Source organism: Argentina anserina, chromosome 6 (assembly GCF_933775445.1).
Source record: "Argentina anserina chromosome 6, drPotAnse1.1, whole genome shotgun sequence".
Classification (NCBI taxonomy): domain Eukaryota; kingdom Viridiplantae; phylum Streptophyta; class Magnoliopsida; order Rosales; family Rosaceae; genus Argentina; species Argentina anserina.
In genome coordinates, this window is record NC_065877.1 from 25,781,537 (window position 1) to 25,797,833 (window position 16,297).

The following is a 16,297-nucleotide window of genomic DNA, read 5'->3' on the forward strand; positions in this document are numbered from 1 at the left end:
ATCAGAAACATCAACCCATTATCTTGGCTCTTTGTTATTGAGGTGCAAGAGGTTCATAGAAAAGATGAATGATGCAACGTTAATTCATATCTTTCGGGATTATAACTACATTGCTAATACTTTGGCAAAATGCAGTATTTCTCACGGCCTTGGTTTGATTCAATTTGTTGAGCCCCCTCAACATGTTGTTCAGGCATATTTGGATGATTTAAGAGATGTGGTTAAAGCCAGGAGAATGGGTGCCTGTTTTAGTGCTTAGTTGTTTTGTTTTCTTTGTCTCGGCATTTAAGGTCTAGTTTGTAACAAAAAAATCAACTAGTGTATCTACCAAAACATAAATAGCTCTTTACTTCTTAGCAGATTTAGACAAATCTCAAAACGTACAAACTTTTCAAATATAGATAATGTACTCTTAGAATCATCAATTAATCAAATAGTAACAGCTTCAAAACATTGGAGGTTTATATACATGAATCATCAATTAATCAAATAGTAACAGCTTCCACTTATGTTCATGAATCTTCATTTGTAGTACCATATGTTGGTAAGACTTGTGACACCCACAATGGAGACTCTCCAACTGTGGTTGAGGGGGAGAACAACATGTTATAATTGGTGGTTCTAGTGATGGAACTGAAAGGGCAAAGTGAGATAAATGATAGTTGTAGTGATGAAATTAGGGAATAAAGTGAGATAAATGATGGTTCTAGTAATGGAATTGAATCGGGTGGTAATAGTTGTAGTTATGAAAGTATTAGTCCGGATTGAGTTAATGTTGGTGCTATTTGTTTTGTTGGTGATAGCTCTGGTATTGAGATTAATGGTAAATCAAGTGATGGAATTGGTTTCAGTGATAATAGTGGTAGTAGTGAAAGTGTTGGTTTTGGTGGAATTAATGTTGTTGGTATTGAAGATCGTAAACTAAAAATCTTTGGAGCAAGAACCTTTGGAGTTGTTGGTGGAGAATTAAAGCAAATGCAATTAATCAAGATCAAGTGGTCATGATTTCAGTTGCATTTCTTATAATCTTGTTTAGTGTCTTGAAGGACTTCTATCATGTTTATATCTATCAGTTGTTCAAGGGGAACTCTTCTAAGCCTTGGTATTCTTTTGGAAGTTGTGCTCTATTGAAACAGAATATGAGGTAGCAATCACAAACATTTACTACTATTTTAATTTTGTTGTTCGATTTATACATCATACATTTGTTTGCCTTGTTTTATCTTGTCTTCTGCAAGGATTTTTGGATCATGTTGCATACTTAATTGGGAATCACAATGAGGCATATCCGGTTTTCTTTTCTTCAATTCCAAGTGTTGTTGTGGATGATAAAATTATCTCAAGAAAGTAAGAGATCAATCACAATATTATTTGGGAAGTACTAAATGTAATAAATAATAATCATTATCATCAGCAATCTGCTCGAGGTAGAGCATATCAATCTTCTCGAGCTCAAACACATAAACATCATGATGTGTCAACTAGAGTCAAGATAGGAATTAACATATATGTAGAGTTTTTAGTTCATAGTGCTAGTATGGTTAGACCAATATGTTGCTCAACTCTTCCCTCATCTCTCTGCCCAATGCTCGAGAATGAAGGTAGTTAAGGTGTTCTCTTTACTACAAGTCTTGTATGTTAGTTCTTGGTAGAACCTATCGTTACAATTTGCAAAAGAGATGCATGGTGTTCAATACATGTTCCAATCTTAGTTTGGTTACTCCCACTGAGATTGAGGAAATATATTAACGAGTATACAATGACACAAAATATCAAGGATAATTGAGGCTTTTGTGTAATATTAGTTAGGATTTTCCTTAATTATAAACAGGTTGTGTACACTCTTTTTCTGTATGATTGATTATTTTGAAGAATATATTAAAATTGCTCCAAACTTTATGGTTTTCTCTTCGTCTTCAACCTTCATATTATCCGGAGTTTATCCATGATGACCATGTTATCAAAAATATCTTCTCCCACTAACACTTGGGAGAGCCTCAAGGAGATTTTGAAGAAGCATGGAGAAAATGTTAAAAAGCTTGTGAATGAATCACTCTGAATGTTTTAGAAAATTATGGCTAGCTATTATTGTGCTTTTCTCTAAGGTTGGACCATGGAGTGCAGCTTGGCTACCATTTTAGATATTTAGATTAATATTTTTATTTTGTTGAATATAGTTTGTGTTTTGCTTTCGCACACTTCCTACTAGGTTTAATGAGACATGTGCATTTGTTTTCTATTTTTAGTCTTTTATAGATTTGAAGGTAACCGGATTGTGTCCAAAAATTTTAATGAATTTGAAAGCTTTTTAGTCTTTTCTCTATGCTCCTTCAAAATCTCCCCGAGTCTCTTCCGAGTATTGGTTGGAGGAGATGTTTTCGATTGTGTTATGGCAAAGAGCGTGGATGGAGCAGGATCAAAGCTCATTGTGAGTGAAACTTTCTTGGTAGGGTTTGTGGGGGAAGCTTTCTTGGACTACATAATGTATTTTTGGAGGAACTAAGGTTAAGCTAGCCATATGGTTATGCTATGTTTGTTTTTTTGGAAGAAATGTGTAATATCTTTATATATATTGTCTATAGTGCAAATTATTTGTTATTGTAAAACATATATATACATATATATAAGATTGGTTACTACAGAAAGAGTGCATGCATGCATATATAATGCTTAATTAAGGGTCTCAAGCGCTCAGTCCTCAAGTTCATATAGACTTTGTATATATACATATATATATATATAAGATTGGTTACTACAGAAAGAGTGCATGCATGCATATATAATGTTTAATTAAGGGTCTCAAGCTCTCAGTCCTCAAGTTCATACAAACTTTGTGCTATCTCGATTTTGATTTTATTCTTGATTCTTAAAAATATGTTAGAATATAATATTTTGTCTGTTTTTGTTGGGAAGAAATGTGAAATATCCTTATATATATTGTCCTTCGTGTAAAATATTTGTTATTGTAAACAAACAAAAAAAGAATATAAGATTGGTTAGTGCAAAAAGAGTAAATGCATGCATATCTAATACTTAATTAAGGGTCTCAAGCTCTCAGTTCTCAAGTGCATGCATACTTTGTACTAACTCGAGTTTGTTTTTATTTTTGTTTCTTAAAAATACGTTAGAATATAAATAATGTACTATGTACATCTTGTCGTCTTCCTAAAATGTTCATATATTTGTTTTTTCTTCAACATATCAATAAAGAAAAGAAAAAAATATAGAGGAGTTATGTGTAGAGGTAGTGGGAAACAATTCCTCCCACATCCATTTTATTTTTTGATTTACTGTTCTAACCATGTTCTCTTATATTTTATATCTTTAATTTAAAGTTTAATCAATTAAAGATAAATGTTATATTTTTTGGTTGAATGGTTACATACGGAAAATTGCCTTAATATATAAAGAAATATAGATAGATGAGATTTAGCTAACAAATAATTGTTTCTAAAAGCAAAAGATGGGTGTAAATACGGCAGTGAATTCCTACACGACTTGAAACACACGATTATAAAATGGGTCAACCCGATAACACTAAATGAACATATACACGACCTATTCAAGAAAATAACATTATTTGTATTATGGTTTTAATAAGAATGTACTCATTTTAAACTAGCATATAGATAATACAATAAATTATGGGTGCTTAAATTAGCACACCCTTTTTAAAAATTGGCACAGACCTCATATTGTTTTTACCAAAGTCCCCTTATGTATCTCTTCATCTCCCTTTGGAAAAGAAGCAATTGTTTGTGGCAAAACAACAAGCTCATGATTGTCTCCTCGTCTGGAGATCATATCTCAAGCACTCGAATTCAATACAACCACTCCTCGTCAGGATTGTTCCAATTTTTCTTGTTTGGGTTCTATCACAAACCATTCAATTGTCATAACCCACTCTTCCATAGTATTTGATCTGAAACCTCTCAATAGAAAGTGCAGCTACCCAATTCTCAATCCTAGAGAGAGAGAGGATGATGAATAACCAGCACGCAAAAAAGCTAAGTGGAGTTATATAATCAACTCCACCTATACATCAATATCATGTGTGCAAGGGAGCCCGTCATTCCGAGTACCAGGGTTAGAGAGGGTAGAGGGTGGGGGAGTCTCCGACCAGCTGTGGAGGCCCACCTTCCTACTTCCTAGCTTAGTAGCAACATGAGCACTGCGATTAGCTTCTCTTGGAGTCCATTGCGGACTGACATTAGAGAAGAAAGAGCTTCTCCATTTAATCTCATCCAACACCAGGGAAGTTCTCTAATTCCTACACTTGCATGTGATTGGTAGTTGTAGATCTTTCAATACCGATAAAGAATCAGAACGAAATTCTACAAATTTCAGATTGCACTCCTCCACTAATTTGACCCTAGCGCACCAAGATAGCAAAAGCTTCAGCCTAATTTTTCCGACTCCACTCCGATCGAGTTGTGTAAACCCCCACAAGATCACCACCATGGTTTCTGATGATGACACCGATCCCTCCCCGATTGGAATCCACCCAGCAAGCGTCATTGTTCACAGCCACAACACTAACAGAAGGAGGAATCCACTGATTTCTAGTTCGTGGAGCAAAACTCAGAAACAACAGACAATCCCAAACTAATAACCAAAGAATGGAGAATGTGCGAGGGCTGATAAATCTCAAGCTAATAAACAACATTACTAATAACCCTAGTTTGGAGTTACAAATGAAACAAAGGGACAATAAGAGGGGAGGGGTAGTATTGGAATACGTATATTTTGGGTGTATGAAGAAGTATTAGAAAATTCAAAGAGTGTGCCAATTTTTTAAAAAATATGTGTTAATTTGAGCACCCTAAATTATTTTGCTATTGTTCAAATCTTTATTTTAGTTTTTTGTAAGGACGATAATGATTTCAAACTAAAATGAAATTACAACGAAATTACATGGAGCTATGCGGAAGCATCGAATTGAAAAAATAAATTAAAATGAAATGCGCAAGTGCATTTGTAAAAACAATAAAGGATAACAAGACGCATATGAACGCCTAATGTTGATTGTAACCAGAGGACTAGATGTCGCACTATATCGATGTAATGCATAAGTCAAAATAGTGAAAATTTTATAATAAAAACCGTAACCATAACAAGACCGCTCTATATGATATGAAGGGATAACGAGATGCGACCCGAGAGAAACGAAGATGACCAAGGGTGTAATCACCTCTCGAGAGCCGATATCAATCGAATTGTTGAGAGACTCGAGTGACATCAGCAACCGTCTTCTCAAGAACAAGAACCAAGAATCTAGGCCTCCAATCGAAAGATAAATTAGGACCCAGGTTTGCCATAACCAACCTCTACGGTCCTAAATCTTGACCCAACAGTGAATGGGTCTTATAGTCCAAGCTTCAACCTGGCCCATATTGACCCAAGTCCATATTGGAGCACCCAAATCCACTCTAGGCACCCAACCTAAATCTACTGCCAATGAATGCATGTGTTCCTCGCCGACAGCCTCCACCTACGCCCTCGCAATGCAACTCAACCATCGCAAGAAAATCCCAGACCCTAACTACCACACCAAAGAAGCAAGACAACGCTCACTCCGCCAAAAACCTTAAACACATCATGCTTCCCCAACCTCCAACCGATTGAAGAAGCCCACGCACTTTGTATTCAAGATTGCACCCCAAATTGGCAGAATGACAAGAAGCCTCCGCCGCATCAGAGCCCCATCACACAACTCTTTATGTTGCCCATCTAAGATCCCAATTTCACCAAATCTGAATCCAAATCGATGCTTAACCAATATGACCCTACTCCGCACCAGCGAGGTCAAAGCGTAGCACTTCGACTAGTAGAATCACCAACCAACAAGGTATGGCGCCATCGCCTAACTTGTGGATGAGTTCGACGCCAAGATATCTCAAACCCCACAAGGAAATTAGAGAGATGACAGTCTTAGGAAGACTAAATTGGGAACCTCCTGATGGATATCAAAGATTCGGTGCCGCGAGATATCAAACCCTAGGTTTGGCAGTCGCCTCAGATGAGAGAGAGCTCTCATCGCTAAACCCTAGGTTGAATTCATCATCATTTGACTATATCATGCTATTCTTTTCTTAAGAATTAAACTTAAATATGTTTGAAGATATTCACTTAATTACCTCCTGAATGAATTAACGTATTTTAGTTTGTTATTTTATGCAAAATTACACAATATATATAATAATAAATAATGGGTTAAAACATCTTGAAAATGGGTAACCCGTTTAATAAGTACTGTAAGTTGAATTTGAGTTTAAATTCTTGACACATCAATTGATATCCATATTTTGTATAAATTTTTGGTGTATCAAATATTTTCCTTAAATAGGTTGAGTTTATACGACCATAGTCCATGGTGATAACGCAGAGAGGCTCAATAATTTTGATGTCCAAATAGCAACACACTTCAAACCCGGAGGTTCGGGTTCGGGTTCGGTTACTTCTCTATATAAGCGAAGAGGTAGTAGCTTTAGAAGGCACGTTTTGTCTTTCCTGTTCTCCAAGCTATACTCTCTCTCTCTCTCTCTCTCCGAAAATCCCAGAGCTTCGATCTTTACACCGCCAGACCTCTCAGGCCATGATTACCGGTGAGCCCACCTCTCCTTCTAACTCTCCCATCTCAATAATACACTTCTTCCGCATCGACTCTGTTGCTCTTGTTCTTTTTACCCTTTTCCAAATTTCGTTCGAGCCTTTTTTGTTCACTTGAAATGTTACAGTCTGTGGCGCAGTTAGGGTTTTGTCGTATTTTGAATTAGTTTGATCCTGTTTATTTTTTATGTTTGTTGTTGTATAAGCATTATCGGGCCACTGCGTTGTTGGGGAACTTAGGTGGGTTGATTTGTGTGGATTGTGATTGGATGTAGGATCTGGGTGTTTGGGATTTCCGCATTTCTGATGTGGGTTTTGGTCTATTAGTGAATTGGTTCGGGGTTTTGTGTTTTCAGTGTGGACTGGAGTATGTGTGGAGTTGGTAGCCTGTTTGGGTTTGTTGTGCTGTATTGGAGTGCTGAGATTCTAAGAATGTTAGCTAAAGCTGCAGCATTTTGTTGTACGAGATGAGAAATTGCTTTTTGTTTGTTGTGGAATTCACGCTGTGTGTGGCCAGCTTAAGCTGCCGATAAGGAACCCATGTTAATTGTTAAATATTACTCTTTTTTTAGTGAGCGTAAAATGGCAGAAGGAGCTTCTGAAAGATGTGGAAATCGACACGACTCAGCCCCCTTATGTGTTTAAGTGCCAATTATACGACTTAACAGGGGTGCCTCCTGAAAGACAGAAGATCATGGTTAAAGGGGGCTTGTTGAAGGTGAGTGATTAGCATTTTTTCCACACCCTTATAAATCCTTGTTTATTCTGTATATGGAAACGAAATCGGTCTACATATGTCTCATCAAAAGTTGCTTACATGGTGTCTTGTTAGTGTTCCTGACCTTTCTTGTCTGTGTGCAGGATGATGCAGATTGGATGACACTAGGAGTAAAACAGGTGGGTTGTTTTCGAGTGGATTATTTCCCTCGCTATTTAGTTTTGGTTGTTTTATCACAGGCGTTGTTTAGATGACAAAAAAATTCCCATATTCACTTGATTTAGAAGAAATGATTATAATGCATACTTTTGCAGGGTCAAAAATTGATGATGATGGGGACAGCAGATGAGATTGTCAATGCTCCAGAAAAGGGTACTGTTTTCGTAGAAGATCTACCTGAAGAAGAACAAGCTATCAACTTGGTATGATTATGTGCCCTATGAATTTATCTAGCCGCCTATGTCTTTTTTGGTTGAATGAAGAACTTGTTCTGTTTGTATGGATGACATATATGATTTTAACTTGTTCGCATTAACCTTCTGCTCTCTTCATTGTGACTGTGATAGTCAATTGCAAACTTTTTGTATCTCTTTATTTTAGGTTTCACTTTGCTGTCATCTGTTTCCTTTTGCTTCATCCTTTAAATATATCAGCCTATGTTACTTTTATCATCAGGGTCACAGTGCTGGGCTATTTAATTTGGGAAACACCTGTTATATGAACTCCACCGTACAATGTCTGCATTCTGTTCCGGAGTTGAAGTCAGCTTTGATCAAGTAAGTTAGCTTCTGTTGATCAAAATCTTGCAGTTCATTTAGCCTAGAGCCAGGGATTAAAATATATGATTTTCTTTAGCTACTCAGATGCGGGAAGAAGCAATGACGTGGATCAAACTTCTCATACATTGACTGTTGCAACACGTGATTTATTCACTGAACTGGATAAAAGTATCAAGGCTGTGGCACCCATGCAATTTTGGATGGTTTGTCTTCTTATTTTACTGTGGATCAACTTGTTGAACACTTATATCTTCTTATTAGACTTGAGAGATTCCTAGGAGTATAGCCTCTATTTGGATTGTGTCTCTACGATTGCTCTTTTACCTATTAGTTACTGTTTTGTTAGAAGCACACTGTTTCCCTAAAAATTTCATTTATTGTGTATATTCTTATTTTTTAAAAAGATCTGCCAATGGTTTTTAAGTTAGCACAAGCCAAGTGCTTCTTCTTCAAAGGATACCAAAATATGCTCTTATAACTCAGAAACCACACTAAGAATTTCTGCACAGCACAAATAATAATGTTGATTTTCTTGCATCTTGATTGTGGATTCATATTTTCCATTCATTTTTTTGTTAATTTCTGGAATCAGTCAAAACAAAATACACTCTTAAACCTATATTTTCTTATTGAGAAAAAAAGTCGGAGTTGACTTACTATATTGTTTTGCAGGTGCTGCGTAAAAAGTATCCTCAATTCGGTCAGCTCCATAACAATACCTTTATGCAACAGGTTTCCATCTGTGACCTAATTGTACCCCCCCTTGTACTTCACTCGTTCCCGGTAGTGTGATGACCACTTGTTTTAAATGTGTAACAGGATGCTGAAGAATGCTGGACACAACTTTTATACACCCTTTCTCAGTCTTTGAAATTGTCTGGTTCAAGGTAGTATATTGTTGTACTTTTCTATATATACTTTTTCCATAGGGTGTATTCCGACCCATGATATCAGATCACACAACCTTCTTAAAACTAATGACCTATGGAGGGTATGAGTCCTCACTTCAATTGGTTTGACATGCTAAGATTTGTTACTGGTGCCTTTTCAAACAACTCTTTGTTGTGACCCTCTCTACTTTTATTTGCCATGTTGTTTGTTGAATTGGAATACATAATAATTGTCGGTTTGAACAATATTCTCTTGCAGTGAAAATCCAGATACTGTGAAGGCCCTGTTTGGTGTTGACCTATTTAGCAGGTTAGATATCATTGTTTCTTTAACTAGATTGACTTCACTTAATAGCATGCAAAAATTACTGTTGATTCATTTACCACTGTAGCTTGCGGAGATTTGTTATTGATAGTTTTCTTTGTTGATAACAATGTATTTTTACTAAGTGGGATGATTTTTTTGAGAATAAAAGAAGCAATTAAATGTTTGTAATAATTATTTGGTTTCTTTCTACACAACGTATATCGCTTCTGCACTGAAGAACTGTCAATCGTAGGCCGATGCTGTTTTCCTCAACTTGTTTGGTTTCTTGTCTTCCCGCTTGACATAAGAGTGACTGATAAAGGATCATTAGTTTTTTACTTCATAGACAATATACCCACTAAAAATGGTGAAATTGCCACTTCAAGTCTAGGTCATATGTTATTTATTTTTCTCAACTGATTCAGAGATGAAAACAAGTTGTGTCCTCCACCATATTTTCAGTGTCTTTTGTAATGGAATGATGGGTAAAGATGCTGAGTGAAGTGGGGCACAGTTGCCAGATAAAAGAAGTTCGGGGAGGAAAGAAAGATAGGAGAATGGTTTCATGAGAGTGAATAGCCAAGAGAAATGTGAGGAAGGTGGAGAGAGATGATGAGCAAAGAGTTCGGACTCATTGTCTAGGCCTGGGTTGTGGGAATCAAAAGAGTGTAAAACAAAAAATGAGGGAAATTCAGGGCCACAACTGTATTCTTAACAATATTGCAGCTCCTGCGGATGATGGTCCTTCATTCACAACCCTTTATCATGCTAAGAAAACGAAAGGATTGCAATGGGAGGGTGAGTAATTAGTAGTGTCTAATTGTGATAGTTTTGGGAAGGACCATTCTATGAGTGTTATATTGTAATAGTCTTGCATGCAAGTGGACAGAGATTGTGATTTTTATGAAGGAAAAATAACTTAATATTGTTTTGGGTGGTGTATTCGGTTTTGAGAAGCTTCATGGTGAAATCTCTTCCGCTCCTGATGGTACTTCTGGAGTTTGCACTCACTGTATATGGTGACCCTGACAGTGAAGGGTGAGATGGGTTGGCTCCTTTGATCCAAACTGTTGGGCTTCCAGTAGACTAGGTATTAATATTCCAGCATGGTCTGAAAGGCCAGTGAAAAGAACTGCATGATGTCATCCTGTTTTCTTTGGATAGTTGACAGTCAACAAGACTACTGATATCAGGAAAACGCTTTAGCATGCATAAAAGTCTTTGCAATAAGGCCCAACTTCAGTCTCTGCAGTTCATCCAAAACTATAGCCAAGACATTTTCGTGCTTTCATATTTGGTGGTTTTGTTGAAGGCGCATAACAGCGGTAGTTTGGACCAAATTTCAACTTAAATGTGGCAGGTAGTCATCTGTGTACAGTCCGGTCTTTAGTTGAAATGTGAATACTTACTAGCGGAATCATCAGTGTGGGTCATTGATATGGCACATTTTATAAAAGTTTGCCATTCCTAGGGGTTATTTTTGCTCCATTAACTGGAAAACAAGGGGGAAAGAGTTGAATTCCTAGGGGGTTACTGTTCCATAAATATTTGTATATAGTGATCTTTTAGAAAGAGCAAAATAAATATCTAGTAGAACAGACAAATTATAAATTAGGGGAAAAAGTTGATAAGTTTGCCGTTCTGAGGGGGTTCTGTTCCACATATAATAAGATATAGTAATGTTTCATAGACAGCATTTCATGACCTAAGTTTTTTGTTTCTGAAACTGTTGTGATTTGTGATTTGTGAGTGATCTGTATTCAATATGCTGACTCTTTGTTTTATTGTATTTGTTGATGTGGTGGCTAGGGTACACTGTGTAGAAAGTGGGGAAGAAAGCCCAGAAACAGAGTCAGTTCTTTCCCTTAAATGCCACATTTCTCAAGAGGTGAACCATTTGCATGAAGGGTTAAAACATGTAAGTCTGTTGAATATCTTACTTTTTGTTCACCATAACATGTAATGATGCCATGCGGGCAGGATAAACTCACAACAATCTGATTGTTGCAATAATCCATGTAGGGTTTGAAATCGGAGTTGGAAAAAAATTCTCCTTCTTTGGGGCGAAGTGCAGTCTATGTGAAGGAGTCTCGTATCGATGGCTTGCCAAGGTACAAATTTGTATCATTCTTGTCTAGCATTGTATGCCACTGGTCTTTAATCTTGAATTATCCACTGTATGGGTCTCAGTACTTTGGGTTAAGTGATCATGCCATTGTATAATACCACACTTGATTAATATTGTGTATCTGGATGCCTTCCTCAATAATTTGCTGGGTGGCCCTTCCTGATCTTTTCTCTTTATCACTCTAGGTATTTGACCATTCAGTTTGTCCGTTTTTTCTGGAAGAGGGAATCAAATCAGAAGGCCAAGATTTTGCGGGTAATTTTCGTTTATGTAGAATCAGATTTCCCATGTTAAAGGGTATATATGTATGTGTATAGATGTGTGTGTGTGTTTGTGAAAGGGTCTTGATAGTTTTAGAGTTTGATGTTTCAATGCACCTGAATTTTGTCTCCTCACTGTCTTTTGAGCTGTTTTTACTTTTCTCAGAAAGTGGATTACCCTTTGCAATTGGATGTATATGATCTGTGCTCAGATGATCTCAAAAAGAAATTGGAAGTTCCCCGCCGGGTACTTTCTTCACTTTTGCTTTAATGATGATATATTTTCATTTTCTTTTCTGTGGTCCTAATTACTTCCATCTTCAAACTATCAGACTTTGAGGGATGAGGAAGGTAAAAAACTTGGTTTGAAACCTAGTGAAAATAGCTCTGGTTCAAAAGACAATGATATCAAGATGTCTGATGCGGAGGTGAGTACTCAACCTTGCATTACATAATCAAAGACATGAATGCCTGTGCGATTATATTGACTCATCTCAAATATGTTATTGTATACAGGGAGCCTCAAATGGAAGTGGAGAAACCTCTAATGCCATGTCTGATGAAGGTAATTGTCAGTAAACCTTTTGACTCATGGGTCATCGTCCTGATTTATCGGGTTCATTACATGTTTGGCTTAAATTATTGCATCATTTGACTGTGTCATATAGGTGTTCAACCAGAGAAGGAAACACAAATGACTGGAGTTTATGATTTGGTTGCTGTGCTGACACACAAGGGTCGCAGTGCTGACTCGGGGCATTATGTTGCCTGGGTCAAGCAAGAAAGTGGTTAGCTATCTGGAAAAATGTTACTTTCTTAGCATGTTTCTATTCAAATTCTCTACTTATTGAGATCTTTTGGTGGTTCAAGGGAAATGGATCGAGTTTGATGATGACAACCCCATTCCACAGCGGGAGGAAGATATCACAAAACTCTCTGGTGGAGGTAAGCTTGCTGCTAGTTCTTAGCTAATAGCATACTTTTGGCCCCTCATACTTCTCTGCCCATACAAGATACAGATAAATGTTATTTATCGTCATATAATATAAATCATAACAAGTTTAAAACTCAGTAACTGGTTTTGCCACTTAACATTGCTTATGCTTGTTGGCTGATGGTTTTGCATGCCTTTATTGGCCGTTTGTTGGCCGATCCCTCTGAAATGGCATATGGTCTATATCTGCCTGTTTTGTCTGTTATGGTAATCGCTCATCCACTACTGCTTGTTTCAGGTGATTGGCATATGGCTTATATCTGCTTGTACAAGGCCCGGGTACTTCCTATGTGATATTCCTTTATCGAAATCAACATTATAACCTCCTGCATGTCTGCATTTCAAAAGAATTAGATTCTACAAAATTGTAATTTTGCCATTGAAGTTTATCCTGCCTGGGTGCCAGCAAAAAAACTTGTCGTGATTGTAGATGTGATAGCTCCAAAAGTGAATCTTTGCTTTCATTGAAGTCTGTCAAATGTGTGTTAGAAAGAAAATTTATTGTTATTAGATGCTTTTATTGATCAGAAAGTGAATTTCGGGAAGCCCATTATTATATTATTATTATTTCCCTTAACCGGTGGAGTGATGATCGTGAAGAAATTCCATTCAGCCAAGGGTAACAAGAAAACAGATTACAATGTGGTGGTGAAGGTACATCACTCAAGTGACATGGTGTTATAGGCATCGTTTTTATCATCAGATTGTGATGTAAATTGAGGTCCTGTCACCAGTTAGCTGGATACTAGCTTTAGTTATTTTTCTATGGAACTGGACGGTCGCAACAAACTGGGGACTTTAACCCTTGAGGCTTGGGGTCTAGTATGTCACGCGTATCAGAATTCTGATCCATCCCTTTGCCATGGTGTAATCAAGTTCACTAGGACATTTTGTATCTGATTTGGGGCATGCTATGGTGCTATAATTCCGATGGTGTTTCAGTTTTCACGGTGGTTGAATCACTTCATTTACCACATCCATCACAAGCTTATGTCCACCATAATGAAGCCAAATCCCTTCTTTTCGGACAGATATGGCTACCCCTCGACTATTTTGGCTTCAGCAACTAGATCAGTTCGGGACCGGATTTGAAAGATGCAGCATCCGAGGGGCTTCGGAGTAGTCTTTTATATAATGAATCTATCGGTTCCATGCATGTATCACCATTTTTAACCCAGCAATCAACGTTAAACTTGACGGCAAGGTCTTATCTACGTTCTAAGGTGGTATGTCTTCGATGATGTTTCGGTTTTCATTGCTTCATCAAGAAGTTGCAGTCCACTATATTACCACAAATAGTAAGCAGGGACAATCCAAAGACCTTTTCCCAAGTGCACAATTTTCCAAATGCAGTAGTTCGAGAGTTTTTGCACTCCAATACTGTGTGAGTACTGCGTGGTGACACCAGTTGCTCAAGTTTCTATCCATAAAAAAACATTTGCATAGAATTTAGATACTGTACCATACGATCTTATAAGGTGATGATGCAAGATCATACGGGGACGACTTCCAGTGAGCAACATCATAGGAAGTGATTGATGAATTAGTTAAAGAGATGTAATGGCACACATCGCCGTTAAGGAAAAGTTCCCACTTCCTAGACAAAACGATTTTAGGTTCAAGTTTGAGGAGGTATAAAATGATACACTATATCGATAAAATAGATCTTTAGAGTACTATATATACAAAAGCTTACCTTACCTATAGGTTTGTGATGCATGCATGCTAAACAGAATTTAACCCAAGATCAAGAAGGGAATGACATGCATGCATTTGCATGCTCTGAAGAACATTCCCGATCAACCACCGGAAAAGGCAGCTGAGGTATTATTTAACACTTAAAGGGAGACATGGTCTGAGGCAACCCGAACCCTTATTATATCAGCTCAAAAACTGGACAGTGGAACTTGATCCAACGGTTCACATATCATATGCATCAGGACTAACATAGAAAAGAAACGAGCTTAATTGGTTACCCAAGCATCCAATAACACTGAATTTTCTCTATATATCCATTGATATCTTTCCAACCAGAAAATGAAATTGCGAATCTAATTCATGAGAAAAGAATAAAGAGAATCGAAGTTATTTTATGTTATATTTTTCTGAAATACGAGTGTAATCACTATTTTATTTTGAAAACTTCAATAAGTTTCACTGTTTTCCACCCAAAAAAAAGTTTCACTATTTGTCTAATTGATTTTTTAAGTACACAATTTCCTCTAAAAAATTACACAATTTGTTGATTACGCTTAGATTTTTGCCGGATAACATACTTAGGGAGGCTCTTTTCCATAAGGGATTCTATTTGCACCTCTATAATTACCATGCATAGCTTCATCATATTCCAATTATTCTTTGACTTTTTCAACACATAAAATGACTAAAAATGACACATAGATGAAAGTGAAGAACAAAAACCGTAGCTGCTATCCTTTATACAATCACACACTTTTCTAATCTCAATTATAATCAAGAGCTCTTGTGATTCTAATATTGGCCGTGAGAAAACTTATACAGTTTGCAAGGAGTTCAACTTAAATAAAGTGAACATTGATTCGGCATCCCTCTGTGTATATAAAATTTTTCATGTTCCTTGTGTTGAGATGTGAATGGATGGGTTCATCGATCGATCATGCTAATATTAAAATGATTGTTGCAATGTGCACGCATATATCGTTTTGGTTCAACAAAAATAAAAAGATCATGTACCAAAATTCTAGAATAGGATCATTATGAATTTTCATTACTCTAAATGAAACTAGAGACATATGAACATCTAGTAGCAGGTTAAGCCAAAAACATGAAATGAAAATTAATTAAATGGATTATGTATACATCTCAAAGATCATGTATCGACCCAAAAAATTTATCCAAGTAGGTTCAGGCTTTAGCAAATATAACAAAAAACAGCCACATGTTAGAAAAGTGAGATAGTTTGAGTGTATTATGGTAACCATGAGGAGGCACACTTAGATATTTAAGTCTTTAAAAAGTGAAATGAATGTGTAGTTAGTGATTGAGGTACACATAACAATCTTAGAGGTGTAACTAGAACCAAAGGCGGAGGCAGTTCAGGACGACTGTGGGCCTTTGCCTACACCAAATTTTGACAAATCCCACTAATACTAGGGCTATTATACTTTGTGTGCCCACACATAATTTCTATTTGTGCCCACACACAACTGAACAATGACTTTTCAACCAATATAGTAGTCTTAGATATTATATCTGCAATCCTCACGTCTCAGTAAATCTCACATTCTCATTATCCCGTATAACAACCAAAAAGGGGAAGCTTCTGCTGTATGAAACTATGCAAGAAACGTAACACAGTCAAACACCCAAAGCTCCAAGCCCCCAAACACACAGTTTTGATTAGGAAAAACCCCAAACCAGACAGTGCGTCCTCTGCAGGCTATAACCGACTATTTTCCAAACCCGGAGTCTAAGCTAGAACATGCATTGCCCTTTAATCCTATTTCTTTCTATGTTTTTCAATTCTTCTTTTCTATAAAAAAAATATCAAAATTGATATGAGAGGCATGCACTTGATTGGAGTAATTGATCGAGTAACAATCTGCATTTGTTTTCGTATTGATTTTGTGTGAA

At 36.8% G+C, this 16,297-nt stretch overlaps 1 protein-coding gene across 1 annotated transcript; it reads left to right on the forward strand.

Annotated features, from left to right (window-relative positions):
- Positions 1 to 6,493: 6,493 nt before the first annotated feature.
- On the forward strand, positions 6,494 to 13,230 carry LOC126801229 (ubiquitin carboxyl-terminal hydrolase 6-like). Its single transcript, XM_050528713.1, has 18 exons — positions 6,494 to 6,605; positions 7,182 to 7,327; positions 7,471 to 7,506; positions 7,642 to 7,749; positions 8,003 to 8,103; positions 8,183 to 8,309; positions 8,779 to 8,838; positions 8,926 to 8,993; positions 9,256 to 9,306; positions 11,113 to 11,221; positions 11,326 to 11,414; positions 11,617 to 11,686; positions 11,858 to 11,938; positions 12,024 to 12,119; positions 12,208 to 12,256; positions 12,360 to 12,479; positions 12,562 to 12,636; positions 12,924 to 13,230. The coding sequence occupies exons 1-18, from the start codon at positions 6,596 to 6,598 to the stop codon at positions 12,977 to 12,979; spliced, it is 1,452 nt and encodes a 483-aa protein (XP_050384670.1). The 5' UTR covers positions 6,494 to 6,595; the 3' UTR covers positions 12,980 to 13,230.
- The last annotated feature ends 3,067 nt before the right edge of the window (positions 13,231 to 16,297 follow it).